At 35.3% G+C, this 25,630-nt stretch overlaps 1 protein-coding gene across 2 annotated transcripts in view; it reads right to left on the bottom strand.

Annotated features, from left to right (window-relative positions):
- Nucleotides 1-25,630, bottom strand: part of LOC102523807 (dystrophin) — a 647,651-nt gene that overhangs the window by 545,422 nt on the left and 76,599 nt on the right. For both annotated transcript variants that reach the window (XM_032475797.1, XM_032475796.1), the window contains exons 9-12: nt 17,243-17,388; nt 13,877-14,089; nt 10,883-10,996; nt 9,884-10,039 (exon numbers count right to left, since the gene is read on the bottom strand). In XM_032475797.1, coding sequence (XP_032331688.1) covers nt 9,884-10,039; nt 10,883-10,996; nt 13,877-14,089; nt 17,243-17,388 — 629 coding nt within the window. The remainder of the gene's footprint in view (nt 1-9,883; nt 10,040-10,882; nt 10,997-13,876; nt 14,090-17,242; nt 17,389-25,630) is intronic.

Here is a 25,630-nt window from a genome sequence, read left to right on the forward strand (position 1 = left end):
TCTATCTTTTAAATAACTGAGCTGTAATTACAAAGTCTTAATATATAAGGCACAGGTTTAGCATAATTAAGTTTTCATGGTACTTTACCAAATACTAAATATGTGCAGAACCACCATCATATTAATTTTCCTTACATTGTACAGCCAACTTAAGCCTAATATAGTTAAATTAAAACTATAAGTTCTTTACTCTCGTAGGAGAACATAGTACCTGATCTATTGAAATGTGAGTAGATGTTTCACTCCAACACAGATAGGACCATATACCTAACAATTACACTAGTTAAGGTATAAAGATTATTTTGTGTAGTCAATGAGCCTATAATAAGCCCAGGTAAACAAGCTGTTAAATTTCTATTTAGATGCTCTGCTATAATCTTTTGTGGCTGTTGGCAAAGTGACAATAATATTAGAGTGACTAATAGAACTTAGCCAAAGACTTGTAGTAAAAAAAAATACTGCATGCTATAAAACTAAACCAGAAAAAAAAAAAACAAAGACATCAGTAGTGATTATTTTAAAAGGAAAGAAAGGCAGGAAATCATTCTGTGACAGCATTAGCGCATGGGAAAGAACACCAGCTGTGGACCTGAACTCAACCAAGCTAAGTGAACCTGGAAACATCACTTCTTTTTTCTTTATCTCAGCTTCTTAACTAACCTAACAGCTGGACTAAATGATTTCCAAGGTCTTTTCCAAATTTAATATTCCACAGCTCTAAAACTGATCAGGGAAAGAGATGGATTTTTTGTGGCTTCGTATTTTAGAAGGATTTCTGTGAAAAGATCTGGGCAAAAAGCACAATTTCTCCCTCACCTTTATCACGTTAGTAATGCCAACATCCTAGCCTTAAATTGCCCAATCTACCCCCAACAGTTTTATCAGATTATATTGCCTCAACTGCTTGATAAAATAGAAAGTTCTTGAGAGAGAAGTTGGTGGAGTAGAAGGATGCTCATAGCTCACCCTCTCCCACAAATACACCAAAACTCACATCTACGGACCTACTCAGCCAACCAGAGCACCTGCCAAACTCCAACAGAACATCGCCCTCTTCGAAAGACAAAGACGCCAAAAATCTGGTAGGAGAAAAGGAAAAAAGAAAGAATAAAAAGCAAAACAGCGTGGGACCGATCCCGTGGGGAGGGAGCGGCCAAGAAGGACTAGCGCTTGTTCACTGGGTCTCCCCCCTCCAACAGAGAGGTCAGCGGGACGGAGGGGGAGCCTCCGAGACTCAGATCTGCCGTGAGCACCGCTTGACCAACAGGACTAAGTTAAATGGGCACAAAGGGTCCCCGCGACACCCAGTCCTAGAGACACGAGCTGGCAACTGGGGCTGGGACAGGCCGCCGGAGCCGTGTGGAGGACTGGGGCAGCTGCCCTGCAGCCCTGGGGACTGCAGGGTGCTGCGTGCCGTGGCTGAGAAGGGATAAGGAGCAGAACAACCTCAGTCCCCCATAAATCACAAAAAAAAGCAAAGCAAAATGGCTGGTGCACCCTGGGGGGATGGGCGCCGCAGCCTTTTTCTCCTCAGACCCGCGGCACCATTACTGGCACTTCTAGCGAGAAGAGAGGCGGGGCGCAGCCACAGCCACCACCTCCTCCTGTGCGCAGCGCCCAGGCGGGGGCGGGGCCGAGCCCTGAATCCCCACCCTGAGGCTCCCTAACGTCCTAGGCAGGACTGAGACTTGTTTACAGCCCAAGGCAGATAGGATCTTTCTGCCCTGGCACCTCAGAGAATTTGCGCCACCAAGACAAACAAGGAACTGAGATTTGGCACAGAGCAGGGGCGGGGCGGTTCTGCGGTCTTCCCCGAGCCCACCTATAGAGCGCTGACCTGAGGCAGAGCGGGCAGCTGCACAGAGCAGCAGAGCAACAAGTGCCAGGAGAGGGCAGGCGGCCACCCCTCTTCCTGGCAGGAACGCAGCACCTGACGACGGTGCTGGGAGGGGACACGATCCACCCACCTGCCTCACCTGAGCGTAGAATCTCACTGTGCATCTGGAGGGGGAGTGACCCACCTGCCCACCAGGTAAGAGCTCAGCACTTGACTCAGTGCTGGGAGGGGGCGCGATCTGCTAGCCAACAACCACTGGGAGCAGCACAGACTAGGGCGCCAGCAGAGGGCCTCTGGAAACAGCAAGCTGAGTTTGCTAAACAGGGCAAAGACACAAAGACCTCCCGATAAAATCATTAAGAGCAAACAGTCTCCAGGAGAACACACCCTTTTTGTTTGTTGGTTGGTTGGTTTTTTGGTTTGTTTAATCTTTTTTATATCTGTTCCACTTTCTATTATCTTTTTAATTTTTACTGTTTAAACAATTGTATATGTCTACAATTTTAATCCCTTTAAAATTTTTCTTTTAAAATCTTTTTATTATTATTATTTTTAAAAATCCACCTCATTTCATTTTTAGTTCTCTTGGTTTTGATCTCCTGTTATTGACTATACACAGTTTTCAAATATTGTTTTTTGATTTTTTCTTTTTTTAAGGTTTTTAAAAGACGTCTCAACTCGATTGCTATTCTGCTTCAACTTGCTCTCCTATTATTGATTATACACTGTTTTCAAACCTTTTTTCCCTCCTTTTAAAATTCTCATTTTATCTTTTTTAAAAATCTGTTATATTTTCTATTACCTTTTAAAATTTTACTCTTTAAACAATTGTATATGTCTCCAGTTTTAATCCCTTTAAAATTTTTTTCTTTAAAATATTTTTATTTTTATTAATTTTAAAAATCCACCTCATTTCATTTTTATTTCTCTTGGTTTTGATCTCCTGTTATTGATTATACACAGGTTTAAAATATTATTTTCTATTTTTTTCCTTTTTTAAGGTTTTTAAAAGACGTCTCAACTCAATTGCTATTCTGCTTTAACTTGCTCCTCTATTATTGATTATACACTGTTTTCACACCTTTTTTTCTCTATTCTCTTTTTTTTAAGTTTTATTCCTGCATAGGCTTTAGATAGATAAATAAGCTCCTTAAGGACCACAATAGATAACTGATACTCCTTAAGCCACAGTGCCAGAAAGATATGAGCAATATGAAGAAGCAGAGGAACCACTCCCAAATAAAAGAGCAAGAGAAATCCACTGAAAGCACAATCAAGGAAATAGACATTGATGGCCTACTAGATCAAGATTTCAAAAAAGGAGTGATGAAAGTACTGAAGGAACTAAAAGAAATAGTGTTTAGAGATATAAAGTAGGTTAAAAATGAAATACAAGCTATAAAGAAGAACCAAGTAGAATTAGTAAACTCATTTGCAGAGATGAGAGCTGACCTAAAGGCTGTACAAAGCAGGCTACATAATGCAGAGGAACGAATAAGTGACCTAGAAGACAGGACAACAGAGAGCACCCAATCAGAACAGCTGAGAGAAAAGCAAATAAATAACAATGAAAACAATATAAGGGACCTATAGGATAATATAAAGCATGCCAATCTATGCATAATAGGGGTTCCAGAAGGAGAAGAAAGAACAAAGGGGATTGAAAAGGTCTTTGAAGAAATCATGACTGAAAACTTCCCCAACCTAAAGAAGGAATCAGATATCCAAGTACAGGAGGCTCAGAGGGTCCCAAACAGGAAGAACCCAAACAGACCCACACCAACACATATCATCATCAAGATGGCCAGAGTCAAGGATAAAGAAATGATCATAAAGGCAGCAAGAGAAAGGCAAAGAGTGAGTTACAAGGGAACCCCCATAAGGCTCTCAACGGATTTCTCTACACAAACACTACAGGCCAGAAGGGAGTGGCAAGATATATTTAAAGTCCTGAATGAAAAAAAGATGCAGCCTAGGATACTCTATCCAGCAAGGCTATCCTTTAGAATAGAAGGAGAGATAAAGAACTTCACAGACAAGCAAAAACTAAAAGAGTTTAGCAACACTAAACCCATGCTAAAAGAAATATTGACAGGTCTACTCTAAATAGAAAAAAAGCAGGATGCTACAAAAATGAGAAACTTGTAACTGTAAAGGTGATAACTACCATGGATTCCAAATAGAATAAACACAAAATTGTGAAAAAAAGACATCTAAATCGTTAAGAGTGGGAGAGGGAAGCAAGGAAAGCCACTGTGGAAAACAGTCTGGAGAGTCCTCAAAAGACTAGGAATAGACCTACCATAGGACCCAGGAATCCCGCTCCTGGGCATATATCCAGAAGGAACCCTACTTCAAAATGACACCTGCACCCAAGTGTTCATAGCAGCACTACTTACAACAGTCAAGACATGGAAACAGCCTAAATGTCCATCAACAGATGGCTGAATAAAGAAGAGATGGTATATTTACACAATGGAATACTATTCAGCCACAAAAACTGACAACATAACACCATTAGCAGCAACATGGATGTTCCTGGAGAGTGTCGTTCTAAGTGAAGTAGGCCAGAAAGAGAGAGAAAGATACCATATGAGATCACTCATATGTGGAATCTAAAAAAAAAAAAAAAAAAACCATAAATACAGGGCAGAGGCAGACTCATAGACATGGAGTGCAAACTTGTGGTTGCCAGGGGGGTGGGGGTTGGGAAGGGATGCACTGGGATTTTAAAATGTAGAATAGATAAACAAGATTATACTGTATAGCAAGGTAAATATATACAAGATCTTGTGGTAGCTCACAGCAAAAAAAAATGTGACAATGAATATATGTATGTTCATGTATAACTGAAAAATTGTGCTCTACACTGGAATTTGACACAACATTGTAAAATGACTATTACTCAATAAAAAAAGTTTAAAAAAAAAAGAAAATTCTTCATGTTTCCTGTTTCAGAATTTGTAAATCTAACATTCAGCACTGCTCTTCCACAATCCACCTCTTCTCCGCCACACACAGCTTTATTAAGATACAACTGACACATAACATTAAGTTTAAGGTGTACAATGTGACAATCTAATACACCGATACATTGTGAAATGATTACCACAGCAGGATTAGTTAATGCCATCATCACCACACATATTAGTTTTCTTTTTTATGGTGAGAACATTAAAGATCTACTCTCTTAACAAGTTTCAAGTACATAGTATGGTATTGTCAGCTTTAATAATCACGTTGTAAATTAGATCCCAAGAACTTCATCATAAACTGGAAGCTTGTACCATTTGACCAGCATATTTCCATTCCCCCAACTCCCCAAGCCCTGGAAGTCCCCCTTTTACTCTGTGAGTTCAGCCACATATAAGTAAGATCATATAATATTAATTTTTCTCTGTTTGACTTGTTTCACCTAGTTTAACACCCTCAAGTTTCATCCAGGTTATTGCAAATTGCAAGCTTTCCTTCTTTCTCAGGGCTGAGTAATACTCGTGTGTGTGTGTGTGTGTGTGTGTGTATCACATCTTCTTTATCTGTTCATCTGTAATGACACTTAGGTTGTTTCCATATCTTAGCTATTGTGAATAATGCTGCAATGAATTTGGTAGCGCAGATATCTCTTTGAGATCCTGACTTTATTTCCTTCGAAAATATACCCAGAAGTGGGATTGCTGGATCATAAGGCAGCTCTATTTTTAATTTTTTGAGAGTAATCTCCGTACAGGAATCTCCACAGTGGCTGTACTGTATGAGTGCTGGTGGCTGCAGAGTGGAGTGTCAAAGGCTGAAATTATAAAGAAGTTATTGGTAATGACAATGTCTAGGTTATGAGGCTGGCAATGAGGGGCAGAGGCAGGGTCAGAGAGAATATCACTGGGGGGAGGTATCAAAGAACTGAGGGTTCAGGAACTGGGAGAACCATCTAAGAAGATACTGAAATAACGAAGAATTATGACAGGAGTAACTGTGAGTCAGCTGTTAAAACATTCAAGGAATGGGGCAGAGTGACCCAGGGGTCTGTGGATGACTGCACTCAAAAGATGTACTGACTTAGAGAAAGACAATGATCTGCAAGTTGCCAGAATGACATCTACCTGGCCTCTAGATTCAGGGTTTCTTGATAACTGTACATTAATCACTAATAATTAAAATATATAACCATGCATGATTTATTTAGAAATTATACATGTTTTATAATTTCATATATGTAAGTTTATACCCATTTCATCTCCCTTTATTTAAGTATGTACACAGTGGCTACTTTGTGTTAGATACTGGTCTATACACCTTACAAAGACTAACTCAATAATTATTTTAAAATTCTTATCAAGTAGGCATTAATATGATCACACTGTAAAGACTGTGGAACCGAAGCACAGAGAGATTAAGCAACTTTTCTAGGATCACACAGATAGTTTATGGTAGGGGTAAGATCTAAACTCAGGCAACTGGGTTCCAGAGCTCTTGGTCTTATACATTATGTTTGCCTCTCTAGCCACTAGAAAGTCTTCTCCATCCATAAGAGTTTTTATTGTATCCAATTTGGCCAAGAATTTGGGGGAAGTGGGTCTGAGAAATCTTTCCATTGTGAGATATGAGTTATATAAATGTCATCTTTATTATTGTGTACACAGTTTATACACCAAGTTCAAATACCCTACTTGAATTCCAGATGCATTCTGCCTACTTCAAAATAAACATGACTAAAATAGAAGTACTGATCATTCTATGAGGCTCATCAATTTTGTTCTTCCCTTAGCTCGCAGTCTTTCCTTCTTTAGTCAAAGACTCAGTATCCAGCACTGTTGCTCAAAACAGAAAACTCTGAATATGCTTTGATTCTTCCCTCTCCCTCCCTTTGGATTCTCTGCAAGTATTCTCCTTTAGCAAGTACTGCCATTTCTAACGGGTTCTGATAAAACATAAAATCAAGAAAGGAATGTGTTGCTGGGATACAAAAAATGATTTTGGGTGGATGTGAGTGAGAAAGCCCTGACCAAAAATACAACAAGGAAAAACTTGCCTAATTGATTGGAAGAAACAAGAAAAATAAGTGACTACATTGAGTGAGATAAGCTTGCTGGAGACTGGCCATGGACTATAAACAAAGTTTGACTCACACAAGTACACCAGTCCAGTTTGCCTAGCAAAACATAGCCCTTCCTCATGTTGATTACTGTGTAATGGGAAATATCCATAAAAACAGAATAAACAGTAATGAGACGGAGCAACAAGAGTTAAAACCAGCTCTAGCTCTATGGAAGAGCTTAGAAAATTATTGGGAGAGGTTTTGACAGTGAATCAAACGTGATGTCACAAGAGGATTACACATTTCGAATTTCTTCATGTCTCTCAATCTCCACTAATGTCCCCCCTGGTCTTTTTCCTGGCCAGTATTACTTCCTACTTGGACAACTGTGATTCCTCCATGCTGCCACTTGTGTCCCTTCAGCCCATTCTTCATATAACAGGAATTTACAGCAAACTTTTAAACAATCACTTTACATGATGCCACTTTTTTACCTATAAGTCTGATAGCTTCCCACTGTTCTTGACATGAACAGTAAATCCTCAGTGCGACTGCTAAGACAGTTCATGACTCTTATTTCCCACCCGTTTTCTCATGGCTTATGCTCCTTCACTGACAGTGGCTTCTTTGAGTGCTGCAAATATGCTCACCCCTCCCTCGCCTCAGGAGTTCCTCCCACTTCACTCTATATCCAGAATTTCTTGAATCCACGCATAAAAGTGTCAGGCTTTCCTCGCTAATCAGGCACTAGCTTTAATGCCACCTCTTGAGAAAAGACTTCAGTGACAACTCAGTAACAAGTAGGTCCCCACTCCTACTATTCTTAGAGAACTCTGATTGCTTACTTCAGAGCTTTTATCAACATTAAAATTAAGCACTGTATGATACTGTGTTAACTCATTTATTTTTCATTTGCTTTACTGAACTGTACCCTCCATGAAGATAGATACTATGTTTTATTGTATTCCCTAGTTTATGTGTATATGATACAAAATGTGTAATAATTATCTGTTTAAATAAATATTCTAGTAAGTAATGAAGAAAAATGTTTCTCTAAAGTATTTACATGCATATGAATAATTTCTTTAATAAATACATAACATAATAATATAAAAACATTCATAATTATACAAGTCCTTCCCTCCCTTCTTTTGAATAAAGTTCATTAATTTGCAGACTATTTTAGTAATTATTATTCTTTATTTTATAAATAGCTAGGATCTTGATATTTTTTATTTAGAGACATAATAAAATTTAAATTATCTCAACTTTACACCTACAAAATCAGATCATGAGATCTCAAAGTATCTTTAAGGCACATGGACAATTCTGTCCCTAATTAGTTGTGTTTTTCAGACTCTGGCATCTAAAAACAAATAAGGAGTTAACTTTAACCCAGGACAGAACAGCACACCCTGATTTTGTATTCAGCCATTTCTGTAGTACAAAGATTTACATTTCATTTCCATTCTCTCTATGGAGTCCCAAATTGGCCCCAACACTGAAGCTTGACTTCCTTGCTTCTACTACATTGTTTTCCCTCTCTTCTTGAAGTCATGATTTCTTCATTTCAAAACCTAGTTCACCTGAACATAAAGTCAAGGCACTGGGCAGAGTGATATTCTAAGAACCAGAGAGACATAAAATATTCTTAGGACAGGATGAGAACATAGCTGGGATCTATGGAATTTCTGCTCTGCAGCATGCTAGTATGTTTACAAACTTCTTTTCAACACCAAATTCTTGGCAAATTTTATAGTAAACATAAAGTATTAAGCAAGGATATTTTAAAAATAGAGACACTTTAAAAACTACACTGCTCTAATACATAAGAACCTTGATACTTCTGTAATATTGTTGATACACACACACACACACACACACACACATAATATGCTCTCTTTCTATAAATAAATTGGTGGTGTTCTTTCTATTCATCCATTAAAAACATTCAACAAACAAACACCTTTCATACTGGCCTTCCAGGAAAACACCAGTGGTATAATCTATTATCTAACTAACATTTTTTTCCTGAACAGCCCTTCTAGAACTGCGTACTCCAGGAGAAGAATGCGAGCTAGCTGACCCAGGGCTATCTCATCTGCGAGTTAATCGAACTGGTGAGCATTTGTCAGTGACTGTATTAGCTGGGTGACTTACCTTGACTTTTACTTGTCTAAATTCTTTGCTTTTACAAATTTAGTCTTTCCCTTTTGGCATGATTTCTTTTCAACTTTGAAAGGGTACTTAGAAGTAATGAAACACTGCCTCTAATATGCATAAAATGAAACCTCTCATTAACTTCAAAAAAGGTACTGGTGTATTGAAAAGTAATCATTGCTTTAGGTCAAAATTTCAGCTTTTGAACAAGAAGTATTTGATATACACCACTTGTGTATATAATATTTATTTTTCCAGAGTTTAATCTTGAAATTGGAAATAAATATCTATAAAACTCTCTGCTATATAAAAAATGAGGAACTCAGATGTGAATATACAGTTATTTTATATTTTTTTCTATTGAGCTATTCTTAACTGCTTCCTATTCTTAATCCATTTATTGAACTAGATGTATTGAAGAAGTCAAACTTGTCATTCTTAACAATCTAGAGTGAAAAACATTTCTGTTTGTACATACACATATATTACTCATTCACTGTATTTCTCTATCAAGTATAGAAGAGTAAAATACCTTTGTTGATCCAACTACTTTTATAAAGCTATGCATTGGAGACAAGATTCCATAAAAATAAAGCCTAAGAAAAGGACTTTATTGTTCAGAAAGACAGTTGTATTCAGTATGGTCATTTCAGAACCCTGATAAGATGAATATATACTATTTAAAGTGTCTACTATGAAAATGGCTTATATGCTAGGCAAAAGCTAGTTTTAATTATGCTTTAAACCATCAACATAGAGACTAAACTTCTTAAAAGGGCAATTGTGAAGGGAAACATTAAGAAATCTTACTTAATTAAATAGAAGCAAGCCACAGTTAAAGAGATTGGACATACCTGTCGGCACATGTGATCCCATTGAGCGTTAAGTTCTCTGAGTTCTGTCTCCAATCGGGAAGCAAACTCTGGTTCTGCTTCATTCTTTATCTTCTGTCCACCTTCATTAACACTGTTTAGACTGGGCTGAATTGTCTGAATATCACTGACTAAAAGCTAAGGAAATAATTCAATTACAGCTAGCTGAAAGTATTACAACGTATTAGAAATGCAACATCAATAGGAAATGTATCATTAGGAGTCATGACACTACACATGAATTTCACCCTTTAAAATCTGAAATCTATGCTGCAAAAAAATGTTCAGTGGTTTTTATGGCATGAATGAATAGGGAATTATCTATCTGTAGTCTACTTAGATTAGATACAAAAGTAGATAAGTTGAATATTTCATGTTGGAAAAATGTGCGAAAATGATAGGCTTTTGACATTACTATTTTGGGAGGGATTTGGGTTTTCAAACACAGGATACCACAGCAACTGTTTATAGCAGGATGGTGTTTATAACTATTTTTAAGATGGATTTGCTTTTTTAGCTTTTATTCACAAAAAAAAGTCCTTTAAAGAGCTAGATTATTTTCTTCCCACTGCCTGACAATGGTATAATAAATATTATTTCAAAATACATATTGTGTTATACAACGGTGCGACATACATGAAGAAAGCAACCTAGTATGACTGATAATCTGTAAAAAGATATAACAAATAGCTCAAAGGATTATTTACCTTCAAACTGCATTTTATCAAAATAACTGTATAGTGAGGGTTGAACAAAAGGCATTGTGGGATATTTAGAAGCATCCCTGGTCTTTACCTGCTAGATCTACCCCACCCCAAGTTATGACAAAAATGTCTCCAGACATTGTCTGGACATAAATACCCGCTACGGCAGGGGTTGGGGGTGGGGCAAAACTGCCCCTGGTTCAGAACCACTGATATAACTAAATAATATTTTCCATATAGAAGTCTTCATACGAAAAGTGTCATACAAAAATCTTACCCTGCACTGTTTCAGCTGTTTTTTAAGAATTTCTGAATCCCCAAGGGCAGGCCATTCCTCTTTCAGGAAAACATCAACTTCAGCCATCCATTTCTTCAGGGTTTTTATGTGATTCTGGAATCAGAGGCCCATTTTAAGGCATTATTGGGGTGCTGATTTCTCCTAACACAATTCATCATGGCGATATGTCTGAACACAAGCCCAGGAACAATTCCCATGTTTGAAGAATGTCCCTGAGTAGCTCTTCAGGAAAAGAATATTTTTACTAAGACTGCATTTTATGGTCTACTGTAAGAGCACTGGTGTATGAAGTCTGATATTGTTAAAAATAAAAAATTACTGCCAAATGTAGTTTTATGATGTTACTCTCAAGAACATTAAATCATATCCCCCTCTAGAGGAATTTTAAGTTACAAAACAACTCATGATAATACTAACAATGTGCCCTTACAGTATATAAAACAAACTATGAACAATAAACTCAATGTAATGATGTCTTTATAGCCTCCCTAAACCTGAACTTCCACAAACTGGTTTACACAGTTGACAGTTTAAATAGTCCCACCAGTTGAGAACTTTCAGACCAAGATTTTGTCATCTTTAAAGAGATAACACTTTTGCTTTTAATTTCTTACTTGCCTGACCAGGTTGAAGTAATAATCAAGTGGAAAATGTCATCTTTTATCATTTGTAAATAGCCAAGTACATCCCATTATTTTTTCACATAATGCCTTTTTCTCCTGCTGATTTTTGAGGCTACTTTTCAAGTGTATGATTTTTCAAACTTCTTTATTTGCATACAATTCAGCTATGCTGTCCAGATGTGCTATTTTCTCCTTTCTTAATTAAATTTCTATTGAAAATGTGCCTCGCAGGAAGTTTCTTCTTCACTGTGATAAATAACAATGACTTTAAAAGCATTTACTCAAATCTAAGAACTTCAACATTATCATCTTGCTGATGTCTCTCGAGTTCGGTATTGCCCTTCTATCACATCACCATTGTCCTAGTTCAGACCTTATTACTGTCTCCTTGATTACTGCCTTCGCTCTTTTTGGTAACTGCTTCAGTCTTACTCTCTACTAATTCATTCTCCACTTAGATGCCAACATTCTTCTCTCTTCGTTCCTCTTATCAAAGTGATGTTTGAAAAACACAAATATCATATCTTCTACCCTTTAAAATATCAATAATAGTTCCACATTATCACTATTTTTAATCCCATCAGCATTAGGTTATAATTCATATTCTAAAACATGGTATCCAGGACCATTCACAGTCTAATCCCAGACCATTTTTCCCCTGTCACATATTTTATTAATCTCTAAATATTTCTTTTGTCTCCCCAGGACTGAACTACTTCCAATTAAGTGAACATATTGCTTCACTTTGTCAGGAACTCTTTCTCCCTCTTTCATTAGCTGCCTAATTTCTACTTCTTCAAGATGTAATCCAGATAATCCATGTTCCAAGAACATTTCATAACCTCTTTCCCAGTTTATGATGGATTTCCTCATTTCATTGTCATAACTTGTTTTAAAGGTTATACTTCATTTATAGTTATTATAAAATGTCATAACCTATATTGCACTGTTTAATCTACTTCAAGTGAATTAAATAATGTGAGTTAAATAATGACCTCCTAAGATTTCATGCCCTAATCCGTGGAACCTGTGAACTGTTACCTTATATGGCATAAAGGAATGTGCAGGTATGATTAAATTAAGGATTTTGAGATGGGGAGATGATCCTTGGTTATCCAGATGGGCACAATATGATCACAAGGGTCCTTATTAAGACATAGGAAGGAGTGTAAGAGAGAGACTGGAAGGTGCCACATGCTGGCTTTAAAGATAGAAGATGGAGACATGAGCCAACAAATGCAGTTTCCAAAATCTAAAAATGACAATGAAACAAACTTTCTTCTAAAGCCTCCAGAAAGGACACATCCCTGCCCACGGAGACTGAATTTAGTCCAGAGATTGATTTTGAACTTCTGACCTCCAGAACCATAAGATAATAAGTGTGTGTTGTTTTAAGTCATTAAATTTGCAGCAATGTGTTACAACAGCAATAGGAAACTCACCCTTCTCCCTCATTAGAATGCGGGCTCCTTGACGGCAAGGACCATGTAATTGGACACTGCTTTACTACCGGTATGGACCAAAATGCAAGTCTCTAGGTATGTATGTGCATGCATGTATGCATACGCATGTCCACATATGTTTACAAGTAGAGACACATAAATGTGGAGTGCTTTACAGAATGTTTGAAAACTGCTCAGTCTTCCACTTTGGGAAAGGTAGGAAAAAACAACTAAGTAGCTGGACTGGGATTTAATCCAGAAGCATCTCGTTTCATTGTTTTTCCATCATGCCATAATGCTTTCAAGATTCTTCCCAGTATTAACTATTTTTTCACAGTAATTTACCACCTAAGAGAGATTTTACCTATATTACCAAATATTTTAAACTTTAGACTACAGTGTAACTGTTGGTTTACTATTTTCCCCTTGGGTTATTAGGTGGCACTATTCAAACAAATTTAGTCAGGAGAAGTTGGTTTGTGGAAGGTGATGGAATCAAATTTATACATAAAATAACAAATAAAATATAATGATGAAATGGTAAGACCATATTACATGATAGATAACGTCTTATCCATCCGTAAACTAAATGACACCTATATTTTAAAGGACAACCAGGCTAAAGACAACATTAATTTTGAAAATTACCAAACTAAGAAGACTTTTAAGTCCTATTGGTTCTGGTGGAAAGAAACTAATTCTAAAGAAAATCTAAGAAGCGGAACTCTCAATAAATGTTTTCTTAAAAACAATAGGCAAAATATACTCAGTTGAGAAAAATTTGTGTCTTTTGGTCTTGTCACTGACTTTGAAGGACTATGGAGGTTAAATGTCTATTTGCCTTTTATAACACATTGTTAGGAGAGAAACACATAAAAATGAATGTAAAAAGGAAAATCTTGAATTACCTGAATTTTTCGGAGTTTAGCCATTTGCTCCTCTAGCTTTTGGCAATGTTCGACCAGCTGAGTAGAGAGTTTCTTCCAGCGGCCCTCAATCTCTTCAAATTCTGATTGATATTTACGGCTAATATCAGAGGGTGCTTTCTTTGACATCTCTTTCACAGTGGTGCTGAGATAGTTTAGGCCATTTTGTTGCTCTTGCAGAGAGCTTTGTAAAGCCTCAAAATTGAAAAGAACAAAGTGTATTTATACTAATTGATGAATACTAATGAGTTTCATTGTGCAGTTTCATTGATGACTTTCAGATAAGTCAAATGTATTTAAAATGAAAGCTATATGATTCAAACATCTAAAAAATAGGTGATGTAATATCAGTTATAAAATAACTGGTAATTTAAAGTCTACTTATTATCACAAGTCATTTACACATTACTCAGTAATATTTTACTTAAAAACTATGCCTATTTTATGAGCAATGCCAAATATACCCAAAACTCTGTCTTACTAAACCAGAGTTTGAGTACATCTAATTTTATTACATTGTATCTGTATATTCATAACTGCACTGATGATACAGTTAATGGAGTTTAATTCAATTATACTTAGCCTTTAGTAAGACAATTTCTAACCTCCATAGGTTAAAATAGAACTTTATCAGATTGATATATGGAATAAAAAAACTCTGAATAAGTTACCAGATGGATGGTATACTAGTGCCAGTTAATGAACGTTTCATATTTTTCAAAAGACATTGTTCTGTTTTGTAATATCACAGTGAAATTCTAGGGTAATTTTGGGGAGAATTTACAAACTTGGTTTTACATTTATACTCTATAACCTATGCTACCCCTTATAATAGGATGTCTATCCTGCGGTTTCTCCTGCTCAGTATTTATTTGTATGTTATTTTCTGGTTATAAAGTAATAAGGTTTCAAGATAAAAAAGGTAAAAAATACCCATTATATACAACTATTATGACGTTAAATAAACTTCCAGTTTTGTCTATGTAAAATTAAATATTGACTATAGCATCATATCATATACACACATATACAGTTGTTCCTTCTTTTACAATGTGATCTATAACATCCCCAAAATATGTCAAACACTTAATTTTATGGTTGCATCATATCTTGTGCTTATCTTGTGGTATACCAATTTTTTTTTACTTTACTAAGATGTTACCATTGATTATTTAGACAGTATCTAGTATGCACTGAACTACATTTTGAGCTAGGCACTCTATTGTGAGCCTTTCCCCATGTCATTAAGTATTTTTCAAAAACACAGATTTTATGTTTCCTCATTTCCCATTATTAGCTGTATAAACTAAACTTTTCCACTCTTATAAACTATGTTTATGATCTATTTATCTATCTCTGTCTCCATCTATCTCTATCGGAAAAGTTTTCCTCAGCAAAATTCACATTAAATTAACATTCCCACCAGTAAGAGAGAATACAATTCATTGCTGGCAGACCTGCACTTATTGTATCTTTCGGGTTTCTTTGTCTTTCCTTTTTGGGGCAATTTGGTATGTTAAAAAATAGTATCTCATTCTGTAAATTAGTACTATATCCAGTATATATTTTTTAATTCAAGTTTAGCTCATTTACAATATTATATTAGTTTCAGCTGTACAACATAGTAATTCAATGTTTTTATAGACAATACTCCATTTAAAGCTATTATAAAACATTTCTATATTCCCTGTGCTGTACAATATATCCTGTTGCTTATCTATTTTATACATAGTTGTTTGTATCTCTTAATCTCATTCCCCTTTGTAGCCCTTCCCCCACCACTTCCCCCAATGGCAACCACTAATTTGTTCTCTATATCTGAGTCAGTTTCTGTTTGGTTATATCCATTCATTTGTATCATTTTTTAGATTTTTTTTCTGCAACTGAGTATGCAAAAATGGCATCTCATTTTGTACATTTTTACTACATCCTTTGCAATTTGAATTATAACTTTTCATAAGATTAATGGTTGTATCTCTTTTTGATGACTCCCTTATTAATGACTTAGAAAAATGTTTTCCTTGTCTCACTTTTTTTTAATTGGCTCTGGTGTTTTTCCAATGTTTGTGACTGCTTCTGTTGATTGTTACGCTTCTCCATCATATGTTTTTAAAGAGTTTTATTATTTAGGTTTATTAAAATGTTTTTGAACTTTTTAATCTACGTGGTAGTTAGTTTTACTAGTGTAACATTTGACACAAGGTTCTAACTTCATTTTTCCAATTAGTTAATAATTCATTTTCTCAATAATATTTGTAAATAATTTTCCCTTCATCACTGTTTTATTAGTGGAAATACACTCTTCTACTCATCTACATACCATTTCTTTTGTACTTAATCCACTCCCCTAAGTGCTATACCTATATACTCTTATTTTTTTTAACATTTATGGTTCTATTAAGTCACATATTCTTCAAAGTAAATTTTGAAATTATTCTAACTATTACAAACAGTAACATAAAGGGGGGAAATATTAAGAAGTTAGAGGTCATTTGGCATTATAGTAGAGGAAATAGGACTAAATAGGACTGACTGAGAATATACATATACATACATACATACATACATACATACATACTGGGAAATGTTTAAAGATTTCTTTGAAGAAATACTTCTAAAATTACTTTTTTTAAGATATAATATTTAATTCTGAAAAAAGAACCCTTGATATAATAAGGTTAAATTTTTAACTTTTTCTTAATTTAATTCTCAAAAATGTAGGTATTATCTCAGCTCCTAAATAAAATGAATATGCTTTAATGTCTTATAAAACAAAATGCGCTTAGATATACAACACAGGCTTTTCAGAATTAGTAGGAAAAGTATTCTAAAGTCTCCTACATTATTTTTCTTTCATTTCCCATATCAGCATTTCATATTTCCTAATATAAGACTGTTAAAAATACAGTTAATAGAACTCAAAAAACTAATTACAATATTACATCAAATAAAGGTTTAAATTAAAACTAATTTTGTAACCACACTAATTTTACCACTTTCTGCTTGGAAGTGTGTGATGAGCTATAAATCAGCAAGCAAGCTATAAATCAGAGCTTTTATAAAATTGAAAATCCATATTTCTGAAAATACACACTAAGTGAGAAAGAATATACCTCATAAGTAGACCTTATTATTGTTTTCAAAGATGGAATTTTTATCTTATGGAGAGAAGGCACAAATGCATAAAATATTATATGTTTCAAGTCTTAATCTTCATTTTTTCAGCTGGCAAACTATCACTTGCGATGATTATTTTAATTCTATTATTATATTAAGGTTACACCAAAATGACTGCTTGAAAGGTGAGATCTGCATTGTATTGTTTAAGACATTCAAATATTCACAGACCTGTAACTCCCCAAGTCTCTGCTCCATGATTTCATATTCAGTGACCATGACCTGAGGTATACAGAGTTTGGTTTCTGACTGCTGGATCCACGTCCGGATGGTACTCATGGTCTCCTGATAGCGCATGGGTGGCAAAGTATCAAAAACTTTATCAAAAGGGGAAAAAAAGAGAATCATTTAACCATTTTATTTATTATTGTATTATTTTAATTATTATTATTTGGGGGGGAGGTAATTAGGTTTATTTTTAGTGGAGGTACTGGGGATTGAACCCAGGACCTCATGCATGCTAAGCATGCGCACTACCACTTGAGCTATATCCTCCCCCCAACCATTTTAAACTTTGTCACTGTATTTTCCTAAAGTGCCAGCAAACTAAGTCATACTAATAATTACAAACACTAACAAAGTGAAAACCTGAAAATACAGATTAGAATATTATTATGATGTTGAAGAGAAATTCCTATCTATGCTTGATATTTTGACAGAAACTATGCATATATTACATTGAATCCTCATAATCAGCCTTGCACATTTTGCATTTTAAAATGCATGTTGTTAATGTGAGGAAATAGAGAAACAGAGAGGCTGAGTAACTTGCCCAAGGTAACACAGATGGTAGTTGAAGAAACCAAGTTAAGTTCATGTATATTTGACTTTGAAGGCTGCTCTCTTTCTCCATTATCATTCGCCTTTGAGGAAAATATTATCATTATCTACAGCAGCTGGTATTTTAAATTATGTCATTTCGCATCTTATTTTATTAAAAGAAACACAATTTATGTGTGTTTAGTATGTGCCAGAAACTCTAATGATGATCACACACATTATCGTCCTTAATTCTTACAATAAACCTGTAGGATATGCATTTTTATTCTCATTGACATTTGAGGAAACTGAGGCTATAAAAGAAGGCCAACTAATTTGCTCATATTCAAATATTTAGTAAGTGTCACAGCCAGGATATTAAACCAAGATCATTTGGTTTCAAAGTCAAAAGTACCAATAAACAGTGTACTTTCTCTAACATATACATATATATATATACATACATATATTGACATAACATATATTCTTTCCAAATACATATAAAATTAGGGAATTAAATATATATAATGGAAAAGTAAACGTGTGCATATATATAGTTATATATAAGCTTTAAATCATAAATGCATGTAAGTGTATACATATTTATACATTACTATACATTTTATACACACACACAGATTATGTGACTTAAAGTAGCTATGCTGACCATGTTCAAGGTTGAGAATTTTGGCAGAAAAGTAGAAGCCATAAAAATAGTTTTAAGTGTTTTAAGAAGAATACAAAAGAAATTCTAGAACTGAAACCTGCAGTAAGTGAAAAGTAATAACACAATGGATAGGTTTAAAAGCAGATTAGATAAAGCTAAACACAGAATTAGTAAACCTGAAGATGGGCTAGAAATATATATATACATACATATATATATAGGCCAGAAATGTGTGTGCATATATATAAACATACATAGTGAAGCATGGAGAGACAAAACAATCGAAAATATAGATGAAACAATAGAAGACAGTAAAAAAAAAAAAAGTAAAATGAACTAACATAAATGTATCTCAGAAACACAGAAACATAGGGCAGAAGCCACATCTGAAGAGAAAATGACTGAGAATTTTCCTAGATAAAATCACGGTGCAAAATACTAGCTTAAATCATTTTATTAAACAGCTTAAATTAAGCCACATTATTTTTATTAGATAGTACGTGAGTTTCAAATCTATATACTAATTCCTTCTAAACTATATAAGTAGAATATAGGAAAGTATTTTACATACTAGTTAATGGGGTTTTCATATGGTAAAGATATTTTTAGAAAGTGTGTTAGAAATGGATAGTAAGAATTTTACTCAATGTGCTTACATTTATTTGGGAGTTGAAGTCCAAATTTATTTTAAGAAGCCTTCTCTAATCTGAGCACTTCTGATTTCATAGAGAAGGATTTTCACAGATCTCTGTGATACTTTAAACTTCACTGTTTTCTTTCATATACGTAATGTTTCTCTCTCTACTGACTAAATACATTGGTTTGAATGTTCGATAATTATTAATAACAGCAAAGAGGGATCTCATGAATGGTAGTGAAGTAAAGGAGTGAAGTAAAGGAGAATTTACTTATGATGAAGCAAAGTTTTATCTGAGAAGATCTCTGAGCAAGTGAACTGGAATGAGAGGGGTCTATGGGAAGAGACAAGGAGGTATGTTAGATGGAGTATAAAATATATAAAGTTTGGTTTAATTAAACTTGAACTTGTAGTTTCTGGGAAACAGTGCTTGTTTCCCTTGTGGAAGTAGCTAGAACACAATAAACATTTACTAGAAGCTTGCCAGAGATGATATTAATCAATCTAACTGTACCTAGATGATGAATATATGTCAGGAGAGAAAGCTAAGAAAGAGTTGATAAAGATATTAAAATTACTTTTTATTTGAAAAAGATCAACAGGTTTTTTCTTATGAACATCTAACAGAGTGGCTTCTTCATTCTGATTTTTACAGAAAGAGGCTGTATAGCATGATAATTAGCAAGTCTGATTCTGCAGTTCAGTAAACGTGTGCTTTGGAATTGGCTCTCCACTTACTAGCTCCAGCAAAGTACTTAATATTTTAGCATCTTAGACTTCATTTATAAAAAATGGGGATGTAGAAACTTTGGGGAGAATTAATTGAAGTCATTTATTATTCCTTCATTCAGCCAATATTTATGCAGTGCACCAGGGATGCAAGAAGTAAAAACTTAAAAAGCAAAGCCTTGGCTTTCATGATGCTTAAAATCTAATTGGTGAGTCAGGAAATTAACAAATCAAGAGACTGTAATAATTAATAGAAAGAAATGACAGTGAAGAAAAGTTAAGGTATTAGGAGAGGGTTGGAGAAGATTCTTCCAGATAACGCAATGAAAGGAATTTAAGATAGAGAATTAAGTATAAAAATGTTGGAATAAACATGGATCTACATAAGGGATAGGGGGCAATCCATAGATTCCAATGGAGGCCATCACCATCCCCAGCATTGGAGGGACAATCGGAAGAACTGTGAGATGATGTTACAAGAACCCAATAGTTGGAACTACCCAGAAGGAGCTGAACTCACAGGGAGCTCCCCTTTGGAGATGTAGTATTCCCTGAGGAATGTTGTTTCCAGAGAGGACTAGAAATTTGGAAGATTCATTCTCAGCCAGTGACTGAAATGCACCCAGCAACAATTAGAGGGGAAGAGAATTTTCTAGCTTCTCCCTTCTTCTCAACTTCAGTATCCTCCAAGTGCCTCCCACTGGCTGAACCAAGCAGGTAGCCATTTAAAGAGGGGTCCTAGGGAGTGTAGTTTTCATAAAAAGAGCAGTGAATAGCACTGAGAACAGAGTAAAGAGCTGCACGGGGATGATGGTGAAGGTGGGTGCAGAGGGGAGGGAAAGGAATTTGAGAAGGGAGGCAAGGTGCACCAATGGTTGGGGCAACATTCAGTATTTAAGTTTAGGAGCTCAGTATGCAGACTTCTATTTTGCCATAATTTTTTTTAAATGTCTACATGTTACAGAAATTTTTTTTAATATAACAAAGGCATTAAATAAAATATAAAGGATAGAAAGTGACTAGACAGTGAATCAAAAAGCCCTCTCCTTGGAAGTACCGCTTGACAAGAGACTTAGAAGTAGTGAAGGAGAAAGCCATGTGAATATGGAAAAGAAAGGTTTTCCAGGTGGGGAATAACAAGTGACACAGTCCAGGGCCATGAGTATTCCTAGTAATGCAGGAGCACAGCAAGGAGGCAATTTAACAAGAGCACAGTGAGCAAGGTGGAGTGTGGCTGGACGTGAGGACAGGAGGGTGGTCGGGAACTCTGACCTTGAGGGCCCTTGGAGACCATCTTAAGATGCTACACTGTATTGTACACTCATCTGTATTTGCTAATCACCACACCCACTGCTGGGTACAGAGTGTATTTGCTGTTCTTTTCAGCTAGAAGAGAGATGCCAGACAACAGGAAGGTGAAGGAGACACTCTCAGGGCTAAGCAGAAATTTTGAGTTTAATAAAAAGTTTTATCTTTGCTAACAAAAGGAAGAAAATCTTTGCTGGGGGGAGAACAAATGCTGAATAGAGACACTCATGTTCTTTCATTTGAGGGGAGGGGTAGATGCCTCTGAACTGATCACATTCTAGAGAACCAGATTCACAGCCAAAGCAAAGACATTGCTCTGAAATGATTTACAAACACACACATGTGAACACATACAATGCATATATATGAATATTCTGACATACACAGTGAATTTAGTAGTGAGTTTCTACTTCATCCTGCAAACAGAATCATGATCAGACCAAAAATTAAATAACAATAATAGATAAAGACCAAGAGACTATGGTATCAAAAAAGATGAAAGTGTTTTATTTCCTTAACTTTAAGTTTATTTAAACAGTGTTATTTGAATACTGAATAATACTTGCTGGTCATTTATACACACGCACACACATACACACACACACACACAAAAGACAGAGTTTATTACATTTGAGAGAATAAATAACCATGTATTTGGAAAAGTGTTTAGACTGTGTCGAAGATAATCTTGGATTAGTAGCATCCTGGGAAAAGACTGTACTTGTAATTATACCTGCATTAAATGAGAGGAAATAAAGATTTTCAGATTTGTCAGCTTATCACTGAAGTGATTAAGTAGTATGAGCATGGCAAAAGCATCAGTTACTTAACCTACAAGTGTATGTTATAATAGTATAGATTACCCACAACTCAGTCAGCATCCATGTATATAGCTTGAAGGATGGAGGGAAGAAAGGAGATAGATACATAAATAGATGGATTGATAACTAGACATATAGAAAGAAAATGCCATAAATTCAAATAATTCATTGCTTTCCAGTACAGGCCAGCAAAAAACAAAAATCTGTCAAATCCAGAAAGATGAATACTGAAACATTCTAAATTATTAAATGATAAATTTGACCAATTTTCCTTCTATTAACAAATATAATTCTAGCTAGATCTTAAGAAATAATCACAACTTAATACATTCTTTTTCTTCCTGTGAATTTTAACAAAATGTCAAAATACGCATTAATTTATATTATTCTATAAATAATTTATATTCTGTAAAGTCTCAGGTTCTCTTCAAAACCCTGATAAAGTACTGAAGGATTCAGACCATCAGAACATGAGGGCACCGTTTATAATACCGTATAGACAGAACATCTTATTCTATGTTCTGACTCAGGGTGTTTAGGCACATTTCCTCCTTGCTGGCTAGATCCAAAGGAAACCTGGGTGTTTCACAGGTGGACTGCAATGGGGAGGAGCTAGAATTGAAACAAGATCTATCAAGCTCATCAGTTCTGAACTAGATACACCTCCCTGCCCTCCATGCAGGTTCATCAATCAGGAAACACCTCTATTTGAATACCTGGGGGAATAGTTACCCAATGGGCTTTAATCTCACTCTCACGTCTGCCTTATTTCTAAGGGAGACCCTGATTGTACTCTCCATTCTTTAGCTTCCTTCTGCTCTATCACTTTAATGGAAGGGGAAATATTTCAGTCTCCGAATGGTTGATTTTTTTTCTGTCTAACTGCTTGTGATCAGTATTCAGATAAAAGCCACAAATTCCTCCCACTGAGAGCTGAATCAACTTTCACTCTATTCGGAGAGAAGACAGAATGACTTGTGAAAAGATCAAATGCTTTGTTAGTATAACTCACAGGTAAGTTACCCAGTACAAGCAAAAGCCCACACAATGGAAGATCCTTCCTAGTCTCTCCATGTGTGCTTTTGCTTCCTTTCAATCTATCTTCAATGCTCAGTTTCTGAAAATGTGTAACTGATGCATGATGTTATATCACAGCATAAAACCCATCAATATTGGTTCCAGATATTAACATGAGAAAAATGAAACTTCATCACAGCTCATAAAAGGTCCTTCTAGATAATTCATCTCTCTAGACTCATCTCTCATCACTCTCTCCTCTCCATGCTCCAGAGACACAGGACTTCTGATTCTTAGCTAGCCATCACCTACTACCTTAGTCTCACTAATTCCTGTTCATCTTTCAGCTTCTGTGTCCAGCAGTACATTCTCAAGGAAGTCTTCACAGACCTCCTCAGCCTGGATAAGTTTCCTTTATTTAGTTTCAGAGTCCTGGCCTTGGACTTCTCCATCTAAGCAGTCAGCTCAGATCATAATTATAAAAACACCAGTTTGATTACATGATTAATAGCTACATATTTCCCCAGGTTATAAGCATTATGAGAGCAAGGAACACATGGTTTTAGCTCAATGATCTATCCCCAGTAAGAAGTTTAATGTCATGCAAGGAATCAGTATTTGTTGAATGAATAACTGCAGGTTAAAGAGTATAACCTTGAGCACAAAGAAAGAACGCTTTTGCCAGGAACACAGAAGGAAACCAGTGTTTGGTGAAGCCTAGAATCTGAAGAAGAGGAGAAAGAATTTGCCTGGAGAACTTCGACATTCTTCTCATCTCATCTCCTAAATCTATCTAATCCCTATGGAACCTTCTAAACTCTGAATAGCTTAAATTGACTTTATCATTCATCTTGCTTATCCTTTCACACTTCAATGTTTCTAGACTACTAAAGTCGACTTTAACTACAATGATTTTTTTCTGGTACAATTCATTTCCAAATTTAAAATGTGTTAGTCTGGCTGAAAATCAACAAATAGTAAAGAAAATGTATAGTGTACCTCTTACTGGAGAGACACAGAAAGAGAGAGAGAATGAACGCACGTGCATTTTGGGTTTCTCCTGGGATTCTTTTGAAAAAAAAACAAAATTGTGTTCTAAATTCTGCTATTTTGGAATAGAACAATTCTAACAATTGTTACAGAAAATAGAACAATAAAGTAACAATTTTTATTACATTGTAACCAGGAATACCAGTTTCTATGGAAATATGAGCACCAATGCATGAAAAACAAACTCTCTATTTCTCTCTGTACACACACTTCTGAATATAATAAATATATGTATGTATTTAATATACATTTAGTACACTATGTTATTTATTAATTTATTATTTTAAGTATTTATCAACTGTCAATTCTATTTCAGCCACTATGATATCTTTTAGCGATGCAATAATGAATAAAACAGAGCCTTTGCATTCATTGATTTCATACTTTACTCAGGGAGCCAAATAATATTCAGTATAGTTTTGATCAAATTGTAATTAGTTTTAGAAAAGAGAAATATAGAGTACTATGACAGTAAATAATAGGAACATCATATATAGACTGGGAGTGCTTAAGGATTAACTTTTGAGCAAAGACCTGAAGAAATAAGAATTAGCTGTGCTAGGACTTCCAGGAGAACATACATAAGATCTGAGGTGGGAAAGAACATGCCATCTTCAGTAAATGAAGGGTCAATATGAAGTAGGGAGAAAAGAAGCATGAATGAGGCTGTGACTGGAGGTAGGCAACGCCCATATTAAGTATGGCCTTTTAGGTGCCTTTAAACTAAGAGCAAACAGAAGTCATTAAACATACTACACACAAAAGAGGTGACACAGTTAGATTTCCTTAAGAAAAATCATTCTAGCTGAAATACAGAAAATAGATTTCTCATTGTCAAGAATGGATGTGGGGGAGACAATTTAGTGGTCCAGGCAAGAAACCGAAGTAGCCTGGATTAATATGGTGACAATAAACATGAAAAGAAGTTTGGATGTGAGAGCTACTTAGGAGATAAAAATACACAGACTTGGTGACTGAATAGAAATGGGAGAGGAAGTGGGTGAGGAACGGGGAATATTAAGAATGATTTCTGTACCGCACAGGGAACTATATTCAGTATCTTGTAATAACCAATAATGAAAAAAATATGAAAAAGAATATACATATGTATAACCAAAATATTATGCTGTACACCAGAAATTAACATTGCAAACTGACTATACTTAAACATACAATTTAAAAAAAAAGATGACTACAAGTTTCCTGATTGTGCAACTCCACAGATGTCAGTTCTTTACCCTGATATTAGAGGGACCAAGGAGGAAATGGTTGTGGGTTGCACAGTTGCCCACCAAGAGTTATTTTTTTGGAACTTACTGAGTTTATGATAACTTGAGATGTCTAAACAAAAAAGTCATAGAAGTAGTAAGACAGGAATCCAAGCCTTAGAGGCTAGGTCTGAGCTGCAGATCAAATGTGTGACTCTTCTATTTATAAGATAAAATTAAACCCAAGGCTATTTTACTCATATTTTCCTTCTAGATATAAAAAAGCATTCATTAGCCAACATGATTTACATGGTAGTAGCTGAACAGTGATTATAAATGACACACAGTTTATTTTACCAATGA

This window comes from Camelus ferus, chromosome X (assembly GCF_009834535.1).
Source record: "Camelus ferus isolate YT-003-E chromosome X, BCGSAC_Cfer_1.0, whole genome shotgun sequence".
Taxonomy (NCBI): domain Eukaryota; kingdom Metazoa; phylum Chordata; class Mammalia; order Artiodactyla; family Camelidae; genus Camelus; species Camelus ferus.